The sequence below is a fragment of the Lontra canadensis genome, unplaced genomic scaffold (genome assembly GCF_010015895.1).
Source record: "Lontra canadensis isolate GAN:19392208 unplaced genomic scaffold, GSC_riverotter_1.0 scaffold18, whole genome shotgun sequence".
NCBI classification, from domain to species: Eukaryota; Metazoa; Chordata; class Mammalia; order Carnivora; family Mustelidae; genus Lontra; species Lontra canadensis.
Genome location: NW_022631012.1, coordinates 16,442,239 through 16,462,784, shown reverse-complemented (window position 1 = coordinate 16,462,784; position 20,546 = coordinate 16,442,239). Strand labels below are relative to the sequence as shown.

Below are 20,546 nucleotides of genomic sequence, written 5' to 3'. Positions count from 1 at the left end.
CGGCAGGCGGCCTAGAAAAGCCTAGAAAGAACTCCTCTGTTCTTCCGCCTCCCTGTACTCGCGTCAGTGGCCAGCGCGCAGACCTGGGGACGAATCGCAGCGCGCGCTGGTGCGGCCGCCCTCTTCTGCGGGGAGGAGCGGGGGGCGGGAGCGAGCGCGCCTGCGCGCTGCGCGGCCTTTTTCACGTTCACGTGGGCGCCGGGTCTGACTGCGCGTCTCCTTGCAGCGGCGGCAGCTCTAGAGAGGAGTACGGTCTGCGGCGGCTGGAGTCATGGTGAGTCCCGCGTGGGCTGGAGGACAGGGAGAGGCGCAGAGATGACCGGACGTTTCTGTTTGGGCCTAGCGGGAGGGGTGGGGGTCCCTGAGTGACCCGCGCCTGCAGGAACCCTGGAGAGGCCGGGGCCCACCGACCCTTCTCCGCCAAGGGCTCTGCACGCGTGTCCCCGGCACGCCTGGGGGCTTGGGGGCGGGGACCCGAAAGCACGCGCCGCGGCACACACGAGTCTCCTGCGAGGCCTTTGTGGGTATGTAATATCTTGAAAAGCGCGGCTTCAGGCGCAGGGGTTGACTATTTTTGTTGAACTTTCCCAGGGAAATCTGAGGAAGGAAAAATACTTGACCTTGAAATAAACTAAGGTTGCCCATAAAGCTCGTTTGATTGCTGACCAGAGGAGCAACAATGACCCCTAACATACGGAATGGGAAATTAAACTCAGAATGCAGAGCAAAATATTCAGATGGTTTTCTTGCACGAATAATCTGACTTTTGGCGTTGATTTGGAAAGCCACACGTGCTTTTTGATGTGTAACGGTTAGAAGGTAAACACGTAACTGCTTTTATTTCAGATTTAACATTTCTCTTCTTAACAGGCAGGACAGGCGTTTAGAAAGTTTCTTCCCCTCTTTGACCGAGTTTTAGTTGAAAGGAGTGCAGCTGAAACTGTAACCAAAGGCGGTATCATGCTTCCAGAAAAATCTCAAGGAAAAGTGTTGCAAGCAACAGTAGTAGCTGTTGGATCCGGCTCTAAAGGAAAGGTAAATGGGGCTAAAGTGGAACTATTTTTATGTGAAGTGGAGGTGAAAAAAGAAATCCTTGGTGATTATTAAAAGTAGTCTGTTTAAATAAATAAATAAAATCTTAAAAAAAAAAAAAAAGTAGTTTTTTAAACAGCTTTGTGTTATTTTCAGGATCATTCCCTAATCCAGGCACGTCTCGTCTCCCTCTTAAAGGAAAATGACTTTCGAATGAAGTTGCTTATTTTGTATGATGGAGAGTTGCAGAATATTAAAATAACCCTTTGATAATCTAGTATGACCAACGTTTTCTTCAAATTCTAGAGTCTTGATAAAACAAAAAGTAATACTTAAGGATGATCCAGGGGTACTTTTACAGGTTGAGAGGAAATTTAAACTCTAGATCTAATCTCTAACACTATTAATTGCCCTAATCTTTTAACCATTTTTGGCCCTAGTTTGTATACTTCTGAACAAGGAACAGATCAGACCTAGCCTTACAGGCATTCTCCTCCAATTAATTGATTAAACTTCAGATCTCAAAGTCACCCTGAATACCCAATAAGTGCCTTTGGGGTCAGATACATTAATTGCATTGTTCCAGTTGCCTGTAAGAAAGTTCTAGCAAGGAGGTATCCTGGATTCGGGAATAGGAAGGCTCTGAGGAGGGGGCACTGTGCTGCAGTCTCTCTTCTTAAATCTGCACTTTGATGTAAAGGAGATGGAATCATGAAAGAAGTATATGTTCCAAATTCTGGAAAAATCGGTTAGATTTGTATGTATTAGAAGAAGTTAAACATGACTACTATATCTGGTTTTTAAAACTGATTTATTTCACATAGTTTGGAGATTATGTTAATATTTAACAATAAAAAGTTAGCTTTAGTTAGCATTGCCATTTTAACTCTGAACTTTACTCTGAAATTAGGTTTTAGTTTAAGCCTCTATGTGTGCATTTTAAAGTGTAATTCTGCAGTGATATTTTTGAGCGAAGAACTGTGATTATAGTGGAAATCCTATCATTTGGTCCCAAATCTTTTTCTAACAGTTGATTTGAATAAGCATATTTAGTTAATAAAAGGTATAAATCTTTGCAAATTAGATGTTTTACTGATAAATATCCTCATTTTCTTAAGGGTGGAGAGATTCAACCAGTTAGTGTGAAAGTTGGAGATAAAGTTCTTCTCCCAGAATATGGAGGCACCAAAGTAGTTCTAGATGACAAGGTGTGTAAATTTATTATTTCTTTTAAAAGTTAAATATTTGTGGGGTGCTTGGATGGCTCGATTGGTTAAGCAGCTGCTTTCGGCTCAAGTCATGATCCCAGGGCCCTGGGATGGAGTCCCACATCGGGCTCCTTGTAACTTTTGCGGCTCTTCCTGCTTGTGCTCTTTTTCTGTCAAATAAATAAATAAAATACTTGTTTAAAAAGTTAAGTATTTGTTATTAGTTTTCTTAACTAATGGTTTCTCTATTTGCAGGATTATTTCTTATTTAGAGATGGTGACATTCTTGGAAAGTATGTGGACTGAAATCATTATTAAAATGGCATGAAGTGAAGCTGCCCATTCCAGTGAAGTAGTGAAATCTTTCATCATGTAAATAATTTTCATGTCTCTTTTATAATAAACTAATAGTATCCAAACTAATAATATCCAGTGTCTCTAAAATTTAGTTTTAGTGTACTGATAAAAACATTAGCAAATAAAAATGGATAAATGAGTGGTTAATCTTTATTTGGTGATTTAAGCTGGTTTTAGGGTTCCCCAGTGGTTTTTGTTTTATGTTTCTTAGTAACCTGCAGAGAATTCTGGGAAACAGGCTTTCCAATCTTCACACTGAATTCACTTTATTACATAGATATTGATGCTGATAAAAAGCCATGGAATTATACTTAATTACATTTTAAAAGCAGTACTTTTCAAAAAATTATTGTTATTAACATATAATGTAATATTTGCCCCAGGGGTACAGGTCTGTGAATCATCAGGCTTACAGACCTCACGGCACTCATCATAGCACATACCCTCTCCGATGTCCATAACCCAACCACCCTCTCCCAACCCCTCCAGCCCCCCAAAGTAGCAGTATTTTAACTTCATCTATAACAAGCTTACATTGAAGTTCAGTTTTTCATTTATGGAGCTAGGGTTAAATACCTTGTTTTGTAAGTATTTAGAAAAACTTGGTGAGGTTGTCTAGTTTTTAATACTTGATATTATTACATAATTTACTTTGCAAAAATCCATGGCTGGTTTAACAGCTACCATTGGTTGGATGCCTTTTATGTGCCTGGTGCTGCATGATGGTTACAGCCAACACCTCAGGAGCATTTTCTGTCCACTGGTTACTGTTGTGGGTACTTAGTGTGCATGGCTTATCTTAATCTTTGAACAACCCTCTAGGGTATGGTAGTTCTCTTCTTGCAAATGAGGAAGGTAAGGCACTCAAGCAGATTGAGTAATAATCACACACACTCAGTAGGAAGGAGCAAAGCGGGGATTTGGCAGTCTACCTCCAGATGCTGCTGTCCAAAACTTCATCTGTGGTTTCTTTGTCAGATAATCCTAAGCACTCAATAGACATTTCAGTCATGGTCGATAACCCTGAGATCCGGTATGGGTAGCACCTGAGTGGTAATAATTGGTATCTAGTTCATCATTTGTTGAATTTAACAAATAGGAAACGGAGTTAGACCTGGACAAATACCTTAATTTAGTTATAGCAGCTGGGGAGAGAATTTGAACCCAAACAGTCCTACAGACTTAATTACAAGCTCCTAGACTTTGCCTTTCAGACCAGCCGTTCTTGGTCAAATTTTCTTATTTTGGTTACCTAAAAATGAGTCTGATCATGTCTTTTAGAGTGTGACCTGTATTTGTCTTGTGGAATTGAAATCTAAATGAACTTGTTAATGGTGGGCACCTGGGTGGTTCCGTTGTTCAAGCGTCTGAGCCCTTGGCTCAGGTCATTGATCCCAGGGTCTTGGGATTGACCCCCTCATCAGGCTCCCTGCTCAACAAGGAGGCTGCTTCTCCCTCTCCCTCTGCTGCTCCTCCTGCTTGTGCTCTCTCTCAAATGATCTCTCTTTAAAAAAAACTAAGTTGCACAGAATAAGTCTCAACTTTTGGTCATGTCCGTATCAGTAAAGTATGTATTTACATTAATGTATGTGTTAGTGCCATTTGGGTATACTAAAGCTTAATCTTTGTCATCCTCAGTTATGAGAATTATGATGAAAAGCTCGATTTGCAGCACCCTAGTGGGTCATCAGTTTCCTGTTGTCCCTGAAGCACAGCTAGATAATCAGCTTTACTCTTTACAACCTTGTCAAGCATGGATTTCCCTGTTTTACCAATGAGAAGACTGAGTAGAGATGAGGAAACTTCTTCAAGGCTCTGTGGCTGGTAAATTGTAGTTAGGCAACCAGTGCAGAGGCCATGTTCCCCAATTTTGTTTTTCAAACACCCAAGCAAATGAGTTTTGAGATCTTAGGCAATAGTTTCCAAACCTTGGTTTATCCTTGGTATATTTAAAATTTCAGGACTCCATTTATAATCTAAATTAGAAGGATGGGGGAATTCTTTTCTTTTCTTTTTTTTTTTTTTTTGTACCATAGAAATAGTCCCATAAAGCTTGCCTAGAAGAATTGCCAAAGAAGTAATTTTAGGGGCACCTGGGTGGCTCAATTGGTTAAGCATCTGCCTTTGGCTCAGGTCATGATCCCAGGGTCCTGGGATTGAGTTCCACATTGCGCTCCTTGCTCAGCAGGGAGCCTGCTTCTCCCTCTCCCTGCTTGTGCTCACACTCTTGCTCTCTCGCTGACAAAATCTTAAAATAATTTTAGGTTATGAGATTATGTTGGGAATGAGTAGGGAGAAGAATTTTGGCATGAGAAACGTAGACCAAAACTCAGGGTGCTGAGGGTGTGGAACCACATGTTTCACAACACTATGCTGTCCTTTATCTTTTGGTCAACAGAAAAATAATGGAGGTAAAATTCCAACTGAAATTTTTGTAATTATACTACCATTTTTGAGCATTTGCCGTGCGCTGGTCTAAGCATTTAATATATAATCTTGTTTAATTTCATGTAATCATAGCAATCCTGAGAGGCAGATAGTCCTTGCCTTATAGGTGAGTAACTTGCTCACGGTGACACCACTTTTAAGTTATAACTTGGGATTGAACTTGGGTTTGTCTGACTTTAAAGTGTGCCTTAAGGGGCGCGTGGGTGGCTCAGTTAAGTGTCCACCTCCTGATTTGGGCTCGAGTCATGATCTCAAGGTTGTGAGTTTGGGCTCCACACATGGCATGAAGTCTGAGATTCTCGCTGTACCCCTCTTCCCACCTCAGATGCGATCTCTTTCTCAATGATTAACATCTTTAAAAAAGTGTGTCATAAACTATTTGACACCAAAAGTTGGGGAAATTGAGAATAAAATTACCAGGAAGCTATTGTGTTGTATGAGTATTACTGTTAACGTGGCTTTCCCTCCTATTGTTCCAGAAAGTGCATGCTTTACAAAATTTTTTATCTAAAAAGTTGGCATAAGATTTCATTTTTATTATGATAAAAACACACCATGAGATTTATCCTCTTAACAGATTTTTAAGTGTACAATACAGTAATGTTCATTATAGGCACAGTGTTGTACAAGCACGTCTTTAGAATTTTTCATCTTGCTTATCTGGAACATTATGTCTTGATTAGCAGTTCCCCATTCCCCGCCCCCCCCGCCCCAGTGCTTGGCAACTACCATTCTACTCTGCTTCTGTGAGTGACTATTTTAGAGAACTCGTAAGTGGATTATTGAAATATTTATCCTATGTTTGGCTATTTCATTTATAATGTCCTCAAAGTTTATTCACGTCACATATTGCAGTATTTCCTTGTTTAAAGCTGAATGTATATACCAGTTTCTTTTATCCATTCTTCTGATATGTAGGCATTTAGATTGTTCCTACATCTTTAGCTTTGGTGAATAGTGCTGCAATTAACATGGAAGTGCTAATACCTTTTAGTGATTCTGATTTCAGTTCTTTTGGATAAATATGCAGAAGTGGGATTGCTCGATAGAACTATGGTAGTTTCTGGGGTTCCTGGGTGGCTCAGTTGATTAAGCAGCTGCATTCGGCTCAGGCTGTGATCCTGGGGTCTTGGGATCAAGCCCTGCACCAGGCTCTCTGCTTAGTGAAGTCTGCCTCTCCCTCTGCCCCTCCCCCCAATAAAATCTTAAAAAGCACTTTGGTGGTCCCATTTTAAACTTTAAAGATTTTATATTTTTTGAGTAATCTCTGCACCCACCACAGGGCCCTAAGTCACAACCCCAAGATCAAGAGTCGCACGCTCCACCGACTGAGCTGGCCAAGTGCCCCGCTATTTTTGATTTTTTGAGGAACCTATATACTGTGTTCCATAGTGGCTGCACCATTTTGCATTACCACCAACCAATATGGGTCATAAGGTTTTATATATTAGAGGTACTAACTTACCATATTTGTTCTAATTTGATATGCATTTTTAATTTCTAGCTAGTCAAATTTCACTTCTAGTAGTTTTTAAATTTTTGAACATGTAAGTAATTCCTAATTTATTTAGTCTATGGTTTATGTGTCTTTTTTTGACCAACAATTAGCTTGTGTCAACTTTGTTAGATTATCCATTTCACCCACTATCACTCCCCCACCTTGAAATTTGAGGAATCACCTTTATTGTACATTAAATTTTTAAATAAGTCTATTTGTGGGTTTTATAGCCTTGTTCCATTGATTTCTCTATTCTACCACATTGTATTCAATATAAATATAAACTTTAATATATAATATATCTGATATCTGATAAGGCAAGTCTTCCCATGCACTTAGCTATTTGTGAACATTTTTAACCTTGGTAAAGACTACCAGATTGCTCTCCAGAGTGACACCAAATCATGCCTCTTCCAGCAAGTTGTTTTCTCTGCACCCACACCAAAATGGAGTTTTGAACTTTTTATTTCTGTGAAGACTATTTATATGGTTTCCTTTACCCTTGCGCATCCTTCTAGAGAAAGCCCAGTCAAATCCAAGCTCGGATCCTGTGTTGCTTACATACTGGTTATATGACATGGACAAATCACCTCTTGGTTTAAGAATTAATTGTAAAAGGAGGGGACTAGATGTCCCTTAACATTTTGAGTCAGGCCTGTTATTTTGTTTCTTAAACGTTGGTTTTATTTAAAAATGGAGGGGGGGCACCTGGGTGGCTCAGTGGGTTAAGCCTCTGCCTTGGCTCAGGTCATGATCCAGGGTCCTAGGATCGAGCCCCGCGTTGGGCTCTCTGCTTGGTGGGGAGCCTGCTTCCCTTCCTCTCTCTCTCTCTATCTGCCTCAGGTCATGATCTCAGAGTCCTGGGATCAAGCCCACATCAGGCTCTCTGCTCTGCAGGGAGCCTGGTTCCCCCTTCTCTCTGCCTGCCTCTCTGCCTACTTGTGATCTCTCTCTCTCTCTCTGTCAAATAAATAAGTTTAAAAAAATGGATAGCATTCACATAGTTAAAAATTCACAAGGATATACACTGTGGCATCTGGATGGCTCAGTTGGTTAAGCGTCTGCCTTCTGCTTTGGTCATGATCCCAGAGTTCTGGGATCAAACCCAGCATTGGGCTCTCCACTCAGCAGCAAGTCTGCTTCTCCCTCTCCCTTTGTGATCTCTCTCACTTTTGCTCTCAAATAAATAAATAAAATCTATAAAAAAATAAAAGATATACACTAAAGAGATATACACTAAAAGTACCCTTCCCTACCCTATTTCCCAGCCATACAGTTCCATCCTAAGAGGCAACTAGTGTTACATTTTATATTTTCAGGGGTATCTTATGTATACATTGCATGTGTATGTGCCTGCGCATGTGTGTGTGCTAGGACATGTATACATGTGTGTCTCATGTATGTGAAATGCATATATTCATTTTTTCTTTTTCAAAAAATAACATTCCATACATACCATTTGACACCTTTTTTTATAATAGTCTTTGGAATGACTCTATAAAGATCCTAGAGTTTTTTAAATTTTTCATTATAGGGGCGCCTGGGTGGCTCAGGTCATGATCCAGGGTCCTAGGATCGAGCCCCGCGTTGGGCTCTCTGCTTGGTGGGGAGCCTGTTTCCCTTCCTCTCTCTCTCTATCTGCCTCTCTGCCTATTTGTGATCTCTGTCAAAAAAAACCAAACAACTTTTAAATTTTTCATTATAGCTGTATAATGTTCTATTATATGGGTAAATCATAATTTAAGCATTCTCCACTGATGAATATTTAAATTCTAGTCTTATTTAAATTAGAAATACTTATGCAGTGAATAAAATTTTTGCATAAATTACTTTGCCCATGAACAACTATAAGATTAATCACTATATCAAAGGGTATGTGGATTTTAGTCATATGTGTATATACACATGCATATCTCCAAGTTGCCCTTCCTAGAAGTTCTATCAATTAATAGTCCTAACAGCAATGTATGAGACTGATTTCTTCCCAGCCTCAATGATAGAAGATGTTATAAAGGTTTTATGTTGCCATTCTTAAACAATTCTACTTTTTTTTTTTTAAGATTTTATTCATTTGTTTGACAGAGATCACAAGTAGGCAGAGAGGCAGGCAGAGAGAGAGGAGGAAGCAGGCTCCCCGCTGAGCAGAGAGCCTGATGCGGGGCTCAATCCCAGGACCCTGAGACCATGACCTGAGCTGAAGGCAGAGGCTTAACCCTCTGAGCCACCCAGGCGCCCCAAACAATTCTACTTTTATCATTATGAATAGGTGAGCATCTTGAGTTTGACAGTCACTTCTGTTTCTTTACTGCTAACTGACTATTCCTATTGACTGTGAATATCCTCTACCTGTCTTTCTGTTGGACAATTGGCCTTTTAAGATTTGTGTGATATCTTTATTGATTATGGAAATTGGTTCTTTGTGATAAGTTTTTCCCTCCAGTTTATCATTTTGGCTTTGATTCTGTTTATGCTTTGAACTTGCAGGAAGTCATTTTAGTATAGCTACATTAGTATTTTACATTTATGGCTTCTGGGTATTATGTCAAACTGAAAAGTCTTCTCCAGTATTTAAAGGTTCTTCCATGGTTTCTATAGGTGTTTTTAGTTTTTTTGTTTGTTTGTTTTTAAATTTCAGTCTTAACTTTATCTGGAGATTTTCTTATTATAAGACATAAGGAATGGATCCAACCAACCCCCTTCCCTCTTACAGATTAGGCCTAGTTTTTTTTTTTTTTAAGATTTTATTTATTTGCCAGAGAGAGAGAGAGAGCGCACACAAGCAGGCAGAGAGGCAGGCAGAGGCAGTGAGAGAAGCAGGCCCCCTGCCGAGCAAGGAGCCTGATGCGGGCCTCAATCCCAGGACCCCGGGATCATGACTCAAGCCGAAGGCAGTGGCTTAACCAACTGAGCCACCCAGGCATCCCAAGCCTAGTTCTTTAAGACATGTTAAAATTTAGCCCAAGTCTTGCAAAATGGTCTTTCAGTAGCATTTAGCCTGGAGACTTAACTTGCAAAAGCATCAGTGGGTACTTACTTACCTGACTTGAGTGTCAATTCAAAAAGGCAAGTTTTGTTCCCTTTAAGTCATTAATTTTTTTTTTTTTAATATGTGCCAGGCACTGTTGGAGAAACAGGAATGAATAAAATTGGGGAGACAGAAGTGAACAACTAAATTAATAACATACTTTTATTTATTTATTAAGTAAACTTTACCCTCAATATGGGGCTCAGACTCAAAACTCCAAGATCCAGAGCCATATGCTCTACCAACTGAGTCAGCCAGGTCGTTGACTTTTTTAAAAATTACAATTTTTTTTTTAGAAATCTCTATACCCATTGTGGGGCAATGATTCGTGTCATTGCAAAAATAAAGACAGAAAGTGCTGCTAACTTCATGAAAGACATCAGGTGCCCTCTTGAAAACAGGAAGTGAGGCACCTGCCTGGTTCAGTTGGAAGAGCATGCAACTCTTGGTCCCAGGGTCATTGAGTTTGAGCCCCACAATGGGTATAGAGATTTCTAAAAAAAATAGTAATTTTTAAAAAAGTGTACATACCAGGATATAATAATCACTGGGACCCATCTTGGCAGCTGTGTACTATAATCACTGATTTGGTCAAATGCTCTAGAATTCTAGAGAGAAAAGTGAAGTGCCATGGGACTTTGGTAGCTTCTCATCTGTAGTGTAGTCAAAGTTGTCTAAGTTTGAAATCTTTTAAATATGTTGTTCATTATTCAATCTGTTCAACTATGAACATACCTCCCCATACTTCCCTGCTGCCTCAACTTTGCTTGGCCTGGGATGAAGTCTGCATCTCCACATAGAAATGCTACCCATACTTTAAGCCAGATTTTCACTACTTCATGCATCATTCATAGTGTCTCAGTTTTGCGCTTAGGTTAGCTCCCTTCAAGCCAATATGGTTAAGGCAGTTAAGGAACTTGGCAAAGTTCATGGGCAAAAAAAAAGAACTCTCTCTTCCGGTATCTCCTCAAGAACAAGAAAACCTTTCTCCTAACCCTATCTCTTCCCCCAAATCTTTCCAAAGGCCTCCATCAGATATACTTTTATACCTCTTTAGGCTAAACGGAGTCAGATGCTTACCATTTAACCAAACCCTGGGTTAGGACAATAGGGACTCAAACCTCAACTAGAGATGGGTTTACCTTTCCCTGGTCACATGAGGAGAGATGGATACTGATCAAGATAAAAGTATGTTTGCAAAGAACACTTGGGAAGGGGAATGGACAACAAGAGACTTAAGACATTTTGCTGCCTTTTTTTTTTTCCCAGCTAGGCTCCACACCCTGTATGGATCCCAATGCAGGGCTTGAACTCATGACCCTGAGATCAAGACCTGAGCTAAGATCAAGAGTCAGACACTCAACTGACTGAGTCACCCAGGGTGCCCTGACATTTTGTTATATAGTATAGTAAAATACAGTAATCTATATATCACCCTTCCCCATTCATTTTTAAACTCTCTGAGGAAAGAAGCTTATACATCTTATTTATGTTTCTCAGCATTTGCTTATTGCCCTTCACAAAATGGGCATTCACTATTTTACTTGGATTTTAACCTTCCCCAAAGAGAATTTCATATAAGATAGATATTTTTGAAATTACTTATGATACTTCGGATTTGTAAAATATTTTCTTCTAAAACTTTAATAAAAGTCAAGGAATATTGGGGCACCTGGGTGGCTCAGTGGGTTAAAGCTCTGCCTTCGGCTCAGGTCATGATCCCAGGGTCCTGGGATCAAGCCCCACATCGGGCTCTCTGCTCACCAGGGAGCCTGCTTCCTCCTCTCTCTCTGCCTGCCTCTCTGCCTACTTGTGATCTCTGTCAAATAAATAAATAAAATCTTAAAAAAAAAAAGTCAAGGAATATTTACTTTTTTGAAGTTTTTATTTTTAAGTACTCTCTACACCCAATGTGGGGTTTGAACTCACCACCTCAAGATCACAAGTCACATACTCTACCAGCTGAGCCAGCCAGGTATCCCAGGAATATTTACTTTTATACTTGCTTTCATCCTCTATGAGGTAGAGAGAAAGAAGTGCCGTGCATTATTTTCATTACAAATAAAGAAACTTTTGATAGTTCATTCAAAGTCTTATAGTCAACAGGCAAGAGAATCTAGATTTTCTGAATCCCATCCCAGAGTTTTTTCCATATGGCCATATTACCTTTAAAAAGACTATTCCTTCTTTAACCAAAATATTCAAGTAACCCATTACTACATGCAATTTTTATTAGTGCTCATGCTGTCTTTCTTTTCTTCTTCACTTCCCTCTCTCACCCCTCAAACACTGGTTAACACTGGTTAGAAAATTGTTTTTGTTTGGAGGTCATAATCTGCAGACTGACAGAGGAATTAAAATGTGAAGGTTATGAGCTAGAAACATTTCAACTCTAAAGAACAAGGTTCTTCCTGTGAGCAAGGCCAGAGTTGACATCACAATGCAACCTTATCAGACTTTTCAGAGATGAATGCATATTCTGTTCCTGAATTTAAAACCTACTTATTCAGTTTTTCTCTTGTTCTTTTCAGGTGAGGTGAAATCATATAACAAATCTGGACTTAAAAGAACATTAAGATGAGCCCCTTCAATTATAGGTAACTGTTACTTGCAAGTGAGGGACACTACCACACAATCTGGGAAATTTTAATTTAATCCTTGGAGGTAAGAGTTGTTCACAGACTTAGAAGCCTACTTAGGACTCTGCTCTTCCCCGGGCCCACCTCATGCCTCTTAGGAAGGCATCATTTGGGTGCCACTTGTCTTAGAGTCTCACCATATTTAGCAAGAGAATTGGTGATTGCCCGTCTGTCCCCAGTGCTACACTCTAAGCAATTTATGGTTAAAGATTGGGCCTTTTCATATTTGTACCTCAGTGCTGAACACATAGTGGGGCTTAATAAATATTTGTTGAATAAATAAATATACTAGGAAGTAGTGATGGAATTGTTACTTGCTCTGGAGAAGTTACCAGTCTATACATCTTCCAGAAAGGAGGAATCTTAAAGGCAAACCAACTTCCTGTTGTCTAACCCCTTTGAGCAAAGTTCCAAGTCTCTGACAATTAGTGCAATTTGCACCCACTAGTTTAACGAACCTTTCTTCCATTCCTCCCTCCATTTTTGGAGGCTGTCTGTGATACAGCTCTCAGGCATTCTCAATGCACCTTTAGGTGTATTTGATGGTTTATTTGATGTTTTCTTTTGGAAATCACCCTAGTATATGCGGTTTTTACCCTTTGAGCTGGCTTCACAGCTGGTATCCTATGGCCTCCGTCATCCCAGATCAAAGATTTAATGTTTCTAAACAGGAAACAAAAGTTTGCCCAACTTTCGTGATTACATAACGTTAGGAGAACACTTAAAACTTGCAACAAAAGAAATTTAGAATCATGTAATGATGTGCAACTCCCACCATCTGTCAAGGGGCATTCGTTTTCTCTTCCTGTTTCTGGCTTGCAAAAAAATAAGAGCTAATTTTGTCCGCCTAACGCAGAATACCAGACGTCCACGCTCTCTCAGATAATTAGCCTCTAAGTCTTTTACCTACACAAACTTGTCATTGAAAAGGTCCTTGGCTTTGAAGTCAGAGGATGGTGGAAACATCATTTGACAGTCTAAGCCCTAGTCTTTTTTGAAATTGGGTCGGTTTCCTGCGGGGGTCTGAGGAATTTTCCCGGACTGCTGGCCCGTTTCTCCACTTTGTCTAGGCGGATTCAGGGGCAGAATTATGCTTCTTTGGGTATCTGCTTGTACAAGGGTTTACTGAAGCAGTCACCATTGTGCAAACCGTGTCTTTTCAGCGCGACTAATATAAGTCCAGGGAGATGGACCGACAGGTCACGCCGGCCTTGCTCACTCTCGCAGGGGCTCTCGGTGCCGGCCCGCTCTCCCGAAGCCACTCCCCGCCCCCGCGGCCATGTCTCTCCTTGCCTCCACGTCGCTCCGTGTGAGTCGTCGGCTGTTCCATTTTCTGTGTCTCTCCCTCCGCCAGCCGGTCCTTTCTGGGACTCCTCCCCGGCCTCCCGCCCTGCTCCGCGCGGGCTACGGCGGATCCGTCAGCTACCGCCCCTCCCTGACGTCCGGATCCAGAGCGGCGCTCCACCCCGTCGCGCCCCTCCCCTCTCGCCCGCCTTCCCCCCGCTCTCCCCCCCCACCTCCCCGCGCGGGCAGCCTTCCCCTACATCCGGGTATCGACTCCAGCCGCCCAGACTCTGGCACTATGGTCATGGCGGAGGGGACGGCTGTGCTGAGGCGGAACAGGCCGGGCACCAAGGCGCAGGTACTCTCTCTGCACCTTTCCTGCCTTGGAACTCTCGGTGGCGAGCCGCGCCGCACCTGGAAGCTGGCCGCCCCCGAGAGGAGGTTGGGCCGGGGCGGTAAGCTGGCGGGCAGGGGCACCAGTACCCGGCCTGCTCTTCCGGAGCCGCAGCCCCGGGGTATGGCTGAGGCGGCGACGGCTCGTGAGGCCTGCCGAGCCCCGACTTGAGGGTGGGCATGAGGGGTGGGTGGAAGACGCGGGCGGCGACCGCCGAGGCTCGGGGCCAAGAGCGTGTCAGCAGCGGCTGCTTGTTCTCGTCTGTCCCCTGAACCGTAGTTGACCGTCGTCGGAGGGCGCGGCCCCCCAGGTGGAGACCTTGGGGATTTCGGGAGGGTTGGGGGCGCCACGGCGGGAGGGGTGTAAACACGGCCAGCCTCTTCCTGGCTTCCGGTTCCTTCCTGGTTTGTGACGTGCCTGCCCGGCCTCTGCCATCCAGCCCGTCTAGCCGGATCCGGGTGGCGACAATTTACCTTATCCTCCTGCAGTTCGCCTTTGAGCATTTCTCGCTGCAGCTGTTCTTCTGCCCCAGCAGGCTTTCGTCCTCGGGCTGCCCTGGTTAGATGTCGTTCCTTGTTACAGGAGGCGTAGTCAGGGGATGAACTGGTCATTTTGTCCACTTTTAGTAGGGCAGTATTTAGGGGTGAGGTGGTGTTCGGTTAGGCATTGATTCTGGGGGTTTTCGAAAGACGGTATGTCTCACATTATAAAGAAAAGTCAAAGAGGCATTTAGATTTGACGTGATTAACCTACCAGCTGAAATACATTGCTGTTGAGTATATGCTCTAACATCGGAAGAGAGGTGTCAAAGTGTAATTTTAAAGAAAAGGTGATATAAGTGGGGGGGGAAGAAGACCCAGGAAAAAACGATGGAGCTCTGACCATATGCCAGAGAATAGATTTTAATATGCTGTACAGAATTTTAGAAAAATTTTAGAAAGGGAGTCCTTTCAAAGTACCTTTTAGATCCAGACAGCTTCCTAGATCCATGATCCAGATAAGGAAACCGAGTCCCAGAGAATCGGCTGCATTTGCTCAAGGTTACATGGTCTCTGGATTCTTAGTTCACTGGTGACCTTTTCTCTAACAAGTTTTTTTTAGTACTGAATTTTAGAGTATTGAGCTTAAACATCCCATTATAGAGTCAGACTTAGCTCTCAGTTGCTTCTGGCCGTTTTATGGACATATTGCTGGAAATTTATGTATTATTGTTTTTACCTTTTCCAAACTTTTCTATAAATGCCCTTTTCTCAGATAACTTTACTTCTTTTTCTTTGGAAACATTGTTTCTCTTATTATATTCAGAGGTCGACTTTTGTACTCACATTCTGAGAATCGCCATCCATTTTTATTTACTCCTTAATTTTGAAATGTTATAAAATATTTTTTGAAATGTTATAAAATATTTTAAGTTAATATTGTAACACATCTGTTTTCTGTGTTATAAGTCACATAAAAAAATTTCCTTTGCTTTTTTCCACATTGTCATAGATCAAGGTTGTTAAATCATCACAGGAAAGGTCAGGATTAAAAAAAAAAAAAAGACGGCATGAGCAGCATTCTTTCCTATTTCTTGTCACACTAATTTCCTTCACTGAAATAGGTCTAAATAATTTATTTGGAACTATATCTTCCTACATTTTTTCCTACTTTTTTTTTTAATTGGTTAGATTGGGATATAGGCATGTAGTTGGTATTCAATAAATGTTTATTCCCTGAAATAGATGAGAATGTTCATTAAGCTGATTTTGGTTCCTTTTGTGTTTATATGACAGTTGTGATGAGACAAAACATTTGATTACCAGTTAACAGTTTTGCATGTTTTCTGGATATTCCTTTATGTGCTTTCTAATATTTTTAAAACAAAATATTTTTAAAATACCTTAAATTTTTTAAAGGAAAGAATAGTCAAAGCATACTGATAGAAACAACTTTCAGTATAAATTACATAGAAACAATTTAAAAACTAGTCTTCAATAATACTTAGGTGGTATCTAGGGAAAGACGTCTTGGAACAATTTCCAGAAAGTTGTTTTTATTACTTAACATATTAAAAAATTCATTTTCATTCATACAGGGCAGCTATAAAAAAGAATGATATGAAAAGTTTAAGACATTTAAGAAGGTATACCCATCACCTACCCTCATAACTAAGATGTTACTAACATAGATGAATCCCTCTATCACATTCTTCTATCTTCTCCCCACTCCTTCCAACCAGTGATGGTGATTATCATTCCTTTTCTTCATACTTTTCCTATGTACGCATTATATCTGTAGGTATGCTTTGGATTTTTTAAACTTCTGTTCATGTGGTATCATACACTTAATTCTTCAGTTTGCTCCAGTTTGCTTAAGGTGTTTGGTGACTTACACATGTTAATTGGTACAAATCATTGGTTCACTACTACTGTTTCCCCCAGTTATACCGCAGGGACATTTATCAGGCAACTACTGTGTGTTAGGCGTTGTACTGCTTGCTAAGGATACATAGGTAGACCTTGCCATATGTAGATCTTGCTGAAAAAATCTGTCAGATGGTAAGACTCTTAATCACTTAGGGGAATATCTGTGGATTGGACTATCTATAGAGGAATTCAGAACCAGTGCATGTGATCCACAAAAGTATTGATTGCTCTTAAAAGAAGACTGGATGACTACTTTTTGATGAAGCTCATATTTTGATTTAGAAATTTGAAACACCATTTGGAAGTGGAATAATAATTTATAATGTCAGTCTACAATAGTACTTAATGGAACAGTACCTAACCCCACCACAGACTGATTTCTTAAAGTAAAAAACTGATACAGTGCTTGGAGATTGTTTTTCAGCTTAACTTTTTAAGAAATATTAAACCCCCATAAACAAACAAGTGATAGATTATGTCTTCAGGTAATACATGAAAAGTTTATGGGATCTAGGGACGCCTGGGTGGCTCAGTTGGTTGGACGACTGCCTTCGGCTCAGGTCATGATCCTGGAGTCCCGGGATCGAGTCCCGCATCGGGCTCCCAGCTCCATGGGGAGTCTGCTTCTCCCTCTGACCTTCTCCTCGCTCATGCTCTCTCTCACTGCCTCTCTCTCAAATAAATAAATAAAATCTTTAAAAAAAAAAAAAAAAGAAAAGTTTATGGGATCCCTATTTGAGGGATTTGTAGTTGGAAAAAAATGTAACTTGTAGTTCAGTTATATAAAATCTTGGTGTTCATTTAAAAACATAGAGTAAAGTTCCCTTATTCACTGATAATCCTGTTACTTAGAGTATGAGAGCTTTCTCTCTAGTGCAATTTTGGATCTTTATTAAGAATTGAAGTACTGTTGCCTTTTTTGACTTTGTATGTGCTTTAACAATGAGTTTTTTTTTTTATAGGATTTCTATAATTGGCCTGATGAATCCTTTGATGAAATGGACAGTACCCTAGCTGTTCAGCAGGTAATAACTGAGTTTCTTTCGCAACTCGAATAACCTAAGCATTTTACCTCCTTTGGCATAAATATTCCTATCTTTTAGCACAAGTCAGAATCCATGGAAATAATAGAATGCATGTTTAAAACTTTTATCAATCCTCCATTTTGTTTTAAGATGATATAGTAGACTGTAACGAAACTTAAGTACATTTTAGTATCTATTAATAATCTACCAAATTAGGGTACCAAATTTGATTTTAGAGTGAATTTAATTCAAAGTTAATTGAATGCTAAATTAGAATAACATAATGAAGTAGGAAAGAGAACATACCTAGTTGGTGACTGAACACTTGAGAACATGTATCTAAATTTACCAAAAGTTCCCATTAGTTCTTAACTTTTGTGCCGGTCTAATATACGTGAGGGCTAAGATGCCTCCCTTTAGGTTGTTGCCACTACCAAGTAGCTCACTAAGGCATTGAATATCAAGGAGGTGGGTTTCTGTAGCATGTTTGGTTTGAAAAGTCCCTCAAGAGATTCTTACACGTTCTTTTATTTTTATTTTTTTTTTAAGATTTTATTTATTTATTTGACAGAGACACAGTGAAAGAGAGAACACCGGCAGGGGGAGCGGGAGAGGGAGAAGCAGGTTTCCTGCCGCACAGGCAGCCGGATGTGGGGCTCAATATCATGACCCAAGACAAAGGCAGACACTTAACAACTGAGCCACCCAGGAGCCCCGACTCTTACACATTCTTAATGAGAATCACATTATATACTTACTGGGTTTAAAAAAAAATGTAGCAGTTCTTCCAAAATGAATAAAATCTGTAATCTGGGGAAAAATAATTTCTGTAGCTAATTATTAAAAGTTGCTTTAAGGGGTTAACAAAATGACTGAAATTAGGGTGTACTAGTATATTGGACTAGACATTAGTTAACTAGCGTGTTTAAAGGAAAAATACTCAATAAACAGAAGCTGGCTTTATCTTGATGGCTAGATAATAAACGTAGATATCTACTTGGATTTATTGTGTTATTTGAAGATCCTAGAAAATAAAATAGGAATACAGTTGAATTCTTTGAGCATAAAAAACAAGTCATAATATTAACAAATACCAAAAACCTTTAGAATGGACTCAGTATAATATTTAGATACTTAGTATAGGAAATGGACGACTATTCATGAATGAATGGCTATTTGGACATTGCCTTTTAAGAATGTATTGTTCAGGGGCACCTGAGTGGCTCAGTCATTAAGCGTCTGCCTTCGGCTCTGGCCATGATCCCAGGGTCCTGGGATTGAGCCCCACATTGGGCTCCCTGCTCCGTGGGGAAAACCTGCTTCCCCCTCTCCCTCTGCTGCTCCTCCTGCTTGTGTTCCCTCTCTCGCTGTGTCTGTCTCTGTCAAACAAACAAATAAAATCTAAAAAAAAAAAAAAAAAAAAAAAAGGGTATTGTTCAATCAGCAAGTGTTTATCGGGCAATGAGGTAGGCCTTATGGAGGATACAGAAATATAAACTTAGAGCTCAATGTCTGGAAATTGGGAAAAATAAGAGGAAAAATGTATAAATGTTTCTACCTTTAAAAGTAGAGGTTGTGGGGTGCCTGGATGGCTCAGTTGGTTAAGTGTCTACCTTTAGCTCAGGCGTCATACCCCCTGCTGAGCAGGGAAGTGTGCCTCTTCCTCTCCCGCGGCTCGTGTGCTCTCTCTCTCACTCTCTCAAATAAATAAATAAATTTTCTTTTTTTTTTTAAAGTAGGGGTTGTGTTCTTCTTCTTTATTGAATTTATTTGTTCGAACAATTTTTTTGTGTGGAATCTTTAGGGTTTTCTACATACCGAGAGCATGTCATCTGTAAACAGGCAATCTTCTTCCTTTCTAATCCTGATGCTTTTTTATTTCTACTTCTCACCTAATTGCCTGGCTAGAACTTCCAATACTGCTTTTAATAGAAGTGGCAAAAGCAGGCATCTTTGTCTTGTTCTTGATCTTAGAGGAAACCTTTCAGTCTTGCACATTGAGTATAAGGAGCACTGTGGGTTTTTCATATATGACCTTTATTATGTTGGATTATTATGTTACTAGTTTCCTTCTAATTCTAGTTTATTGACTGTTTTTATCCTAAAAAGGTCTTGAATTCTGTCACATGCACCAATTGAGATAACATATGGGTTTTTTTTCTCCCTTCGTTTTTTAATGTTGTATATTGATCAGTTTTTGCATGTTGAACCATCCTTGCATTCTAGGAATAAATCCCACTGATCGTGATGTATAATCTTTTAATTTGCAATTGAATTCAGCTTGTTGGGATTTTTGTATCCATATTTATAAGGGGTATTGGTTTCTAGTTTTCCTTCAGTGTCTTCGTTTGGCTTTGGTATCATGCAGTGCTGGCATCATAGAATGAATTAGGAAGTATGCCCTCTTTGGTCTTTTGGAAGAGTTTGGGGAGGATTGGTGTTCTTCAGATGTTTGGTAAAATTCACCAGTGAAGCCACTGGATCCAGGGCTGGGCTGGGCTTGGCTTGGCTTGGCTTGGCTTGGCTTGCTTTCTTTTTTTTTTTTTTTAAGATTTTATTTATTTATTTGACAGAGATCACAAGTAGGCAGAGAGGCAGGCAGAGAGAGAGGGAAGCAGGCTCCCTCCTGAGCAGAGAGCCTGATGCGGGGCTCCATCCCAGGACTCTGAGATCATGACCTCAGCCGAAGGCAGAGGCTTAACCCACTGAGCCACACAGGTGCCCCAGGGCTTTTCTTCAGTTGTACAACAGCAGGAGGAGAGGTGGTCCCTTCAGAGTGGGGAGCCTGATGTGGGACTTGCTCCCAAGACCCTGAAATCATGAGCTGAGTCAGATGCTTAACTGACTGAGCCACCCAGGAACCCCAAGAATTGCTTTCTTTCTTTTTTTTTTTTTTAAAGGTTTTATTTATTTGACAGAGAACACAAGCAAGGGGAGCGGCAGGCAGAAAGAGAAGGGGGAAGCAGGCTCCTTGCAGAGCAGGAGTAGCCCAGTGTGGGACACGATACCAGGATCCTAGGGGATCATGACCTGAGCCGAAGGCAGTTGCTTAACCAACTGAGCCATGCATGTGCCCCTAGAATTGCTTTCTTAATTTCCTTTTTGGATTATTCATTGAAGGAGTATACAGACAAAACTGATCTTTTGTATATGGATCTTGCATCCTGCTACTTTGCTGATTTTGTTTATTAGCTTTCCTGTGGATTCTTTGGGATTTTGGTATATAAG

The 20,546-nt window shown here is 40.6% G+C and overlaps 1 protein-coding gene across 2 annotated transcripts in view; it reads left to right on the top strand.

Moving 5' to 3' along the window:
• The first annotated feature begins 151 nt into the window (after positions 1-151).
• The window catches only part of HSPE1 (heat shock protein family E (Hsp10) member 1), a 39,799-nt gene continuing 19,404 nt past the window's right edge, over positions 152-20,546 (top strand). The window contains exons 1-4 of one of the 2 annotated variants that reach the window (XM_032860156.1): positions 152-274; positions 871-1,035; positions 2,151-2,240; positions 2,496-2,736. In XM_032860156.1, coding sequence (XP_032716047.1) covers positions 272-274; positions 871-1,035; positions 2,151-2,240; positions 2,496-2,546 — 309 coding nt within the window. In that variant the 5' untranslated portion in view covers positions 152-271 and the 3' untranslated portion in view covers positions 2,547-2,736. Of the gene's footprint in view, positions 275-870; positions 1,036-2,150; positions 2,241-2,495; positions 13,850-17,255; positions 17,319-20,546 lie in introns of those variants that run through there. The other variant, XM_032860155.1, reaches the window with a different exon arrangement.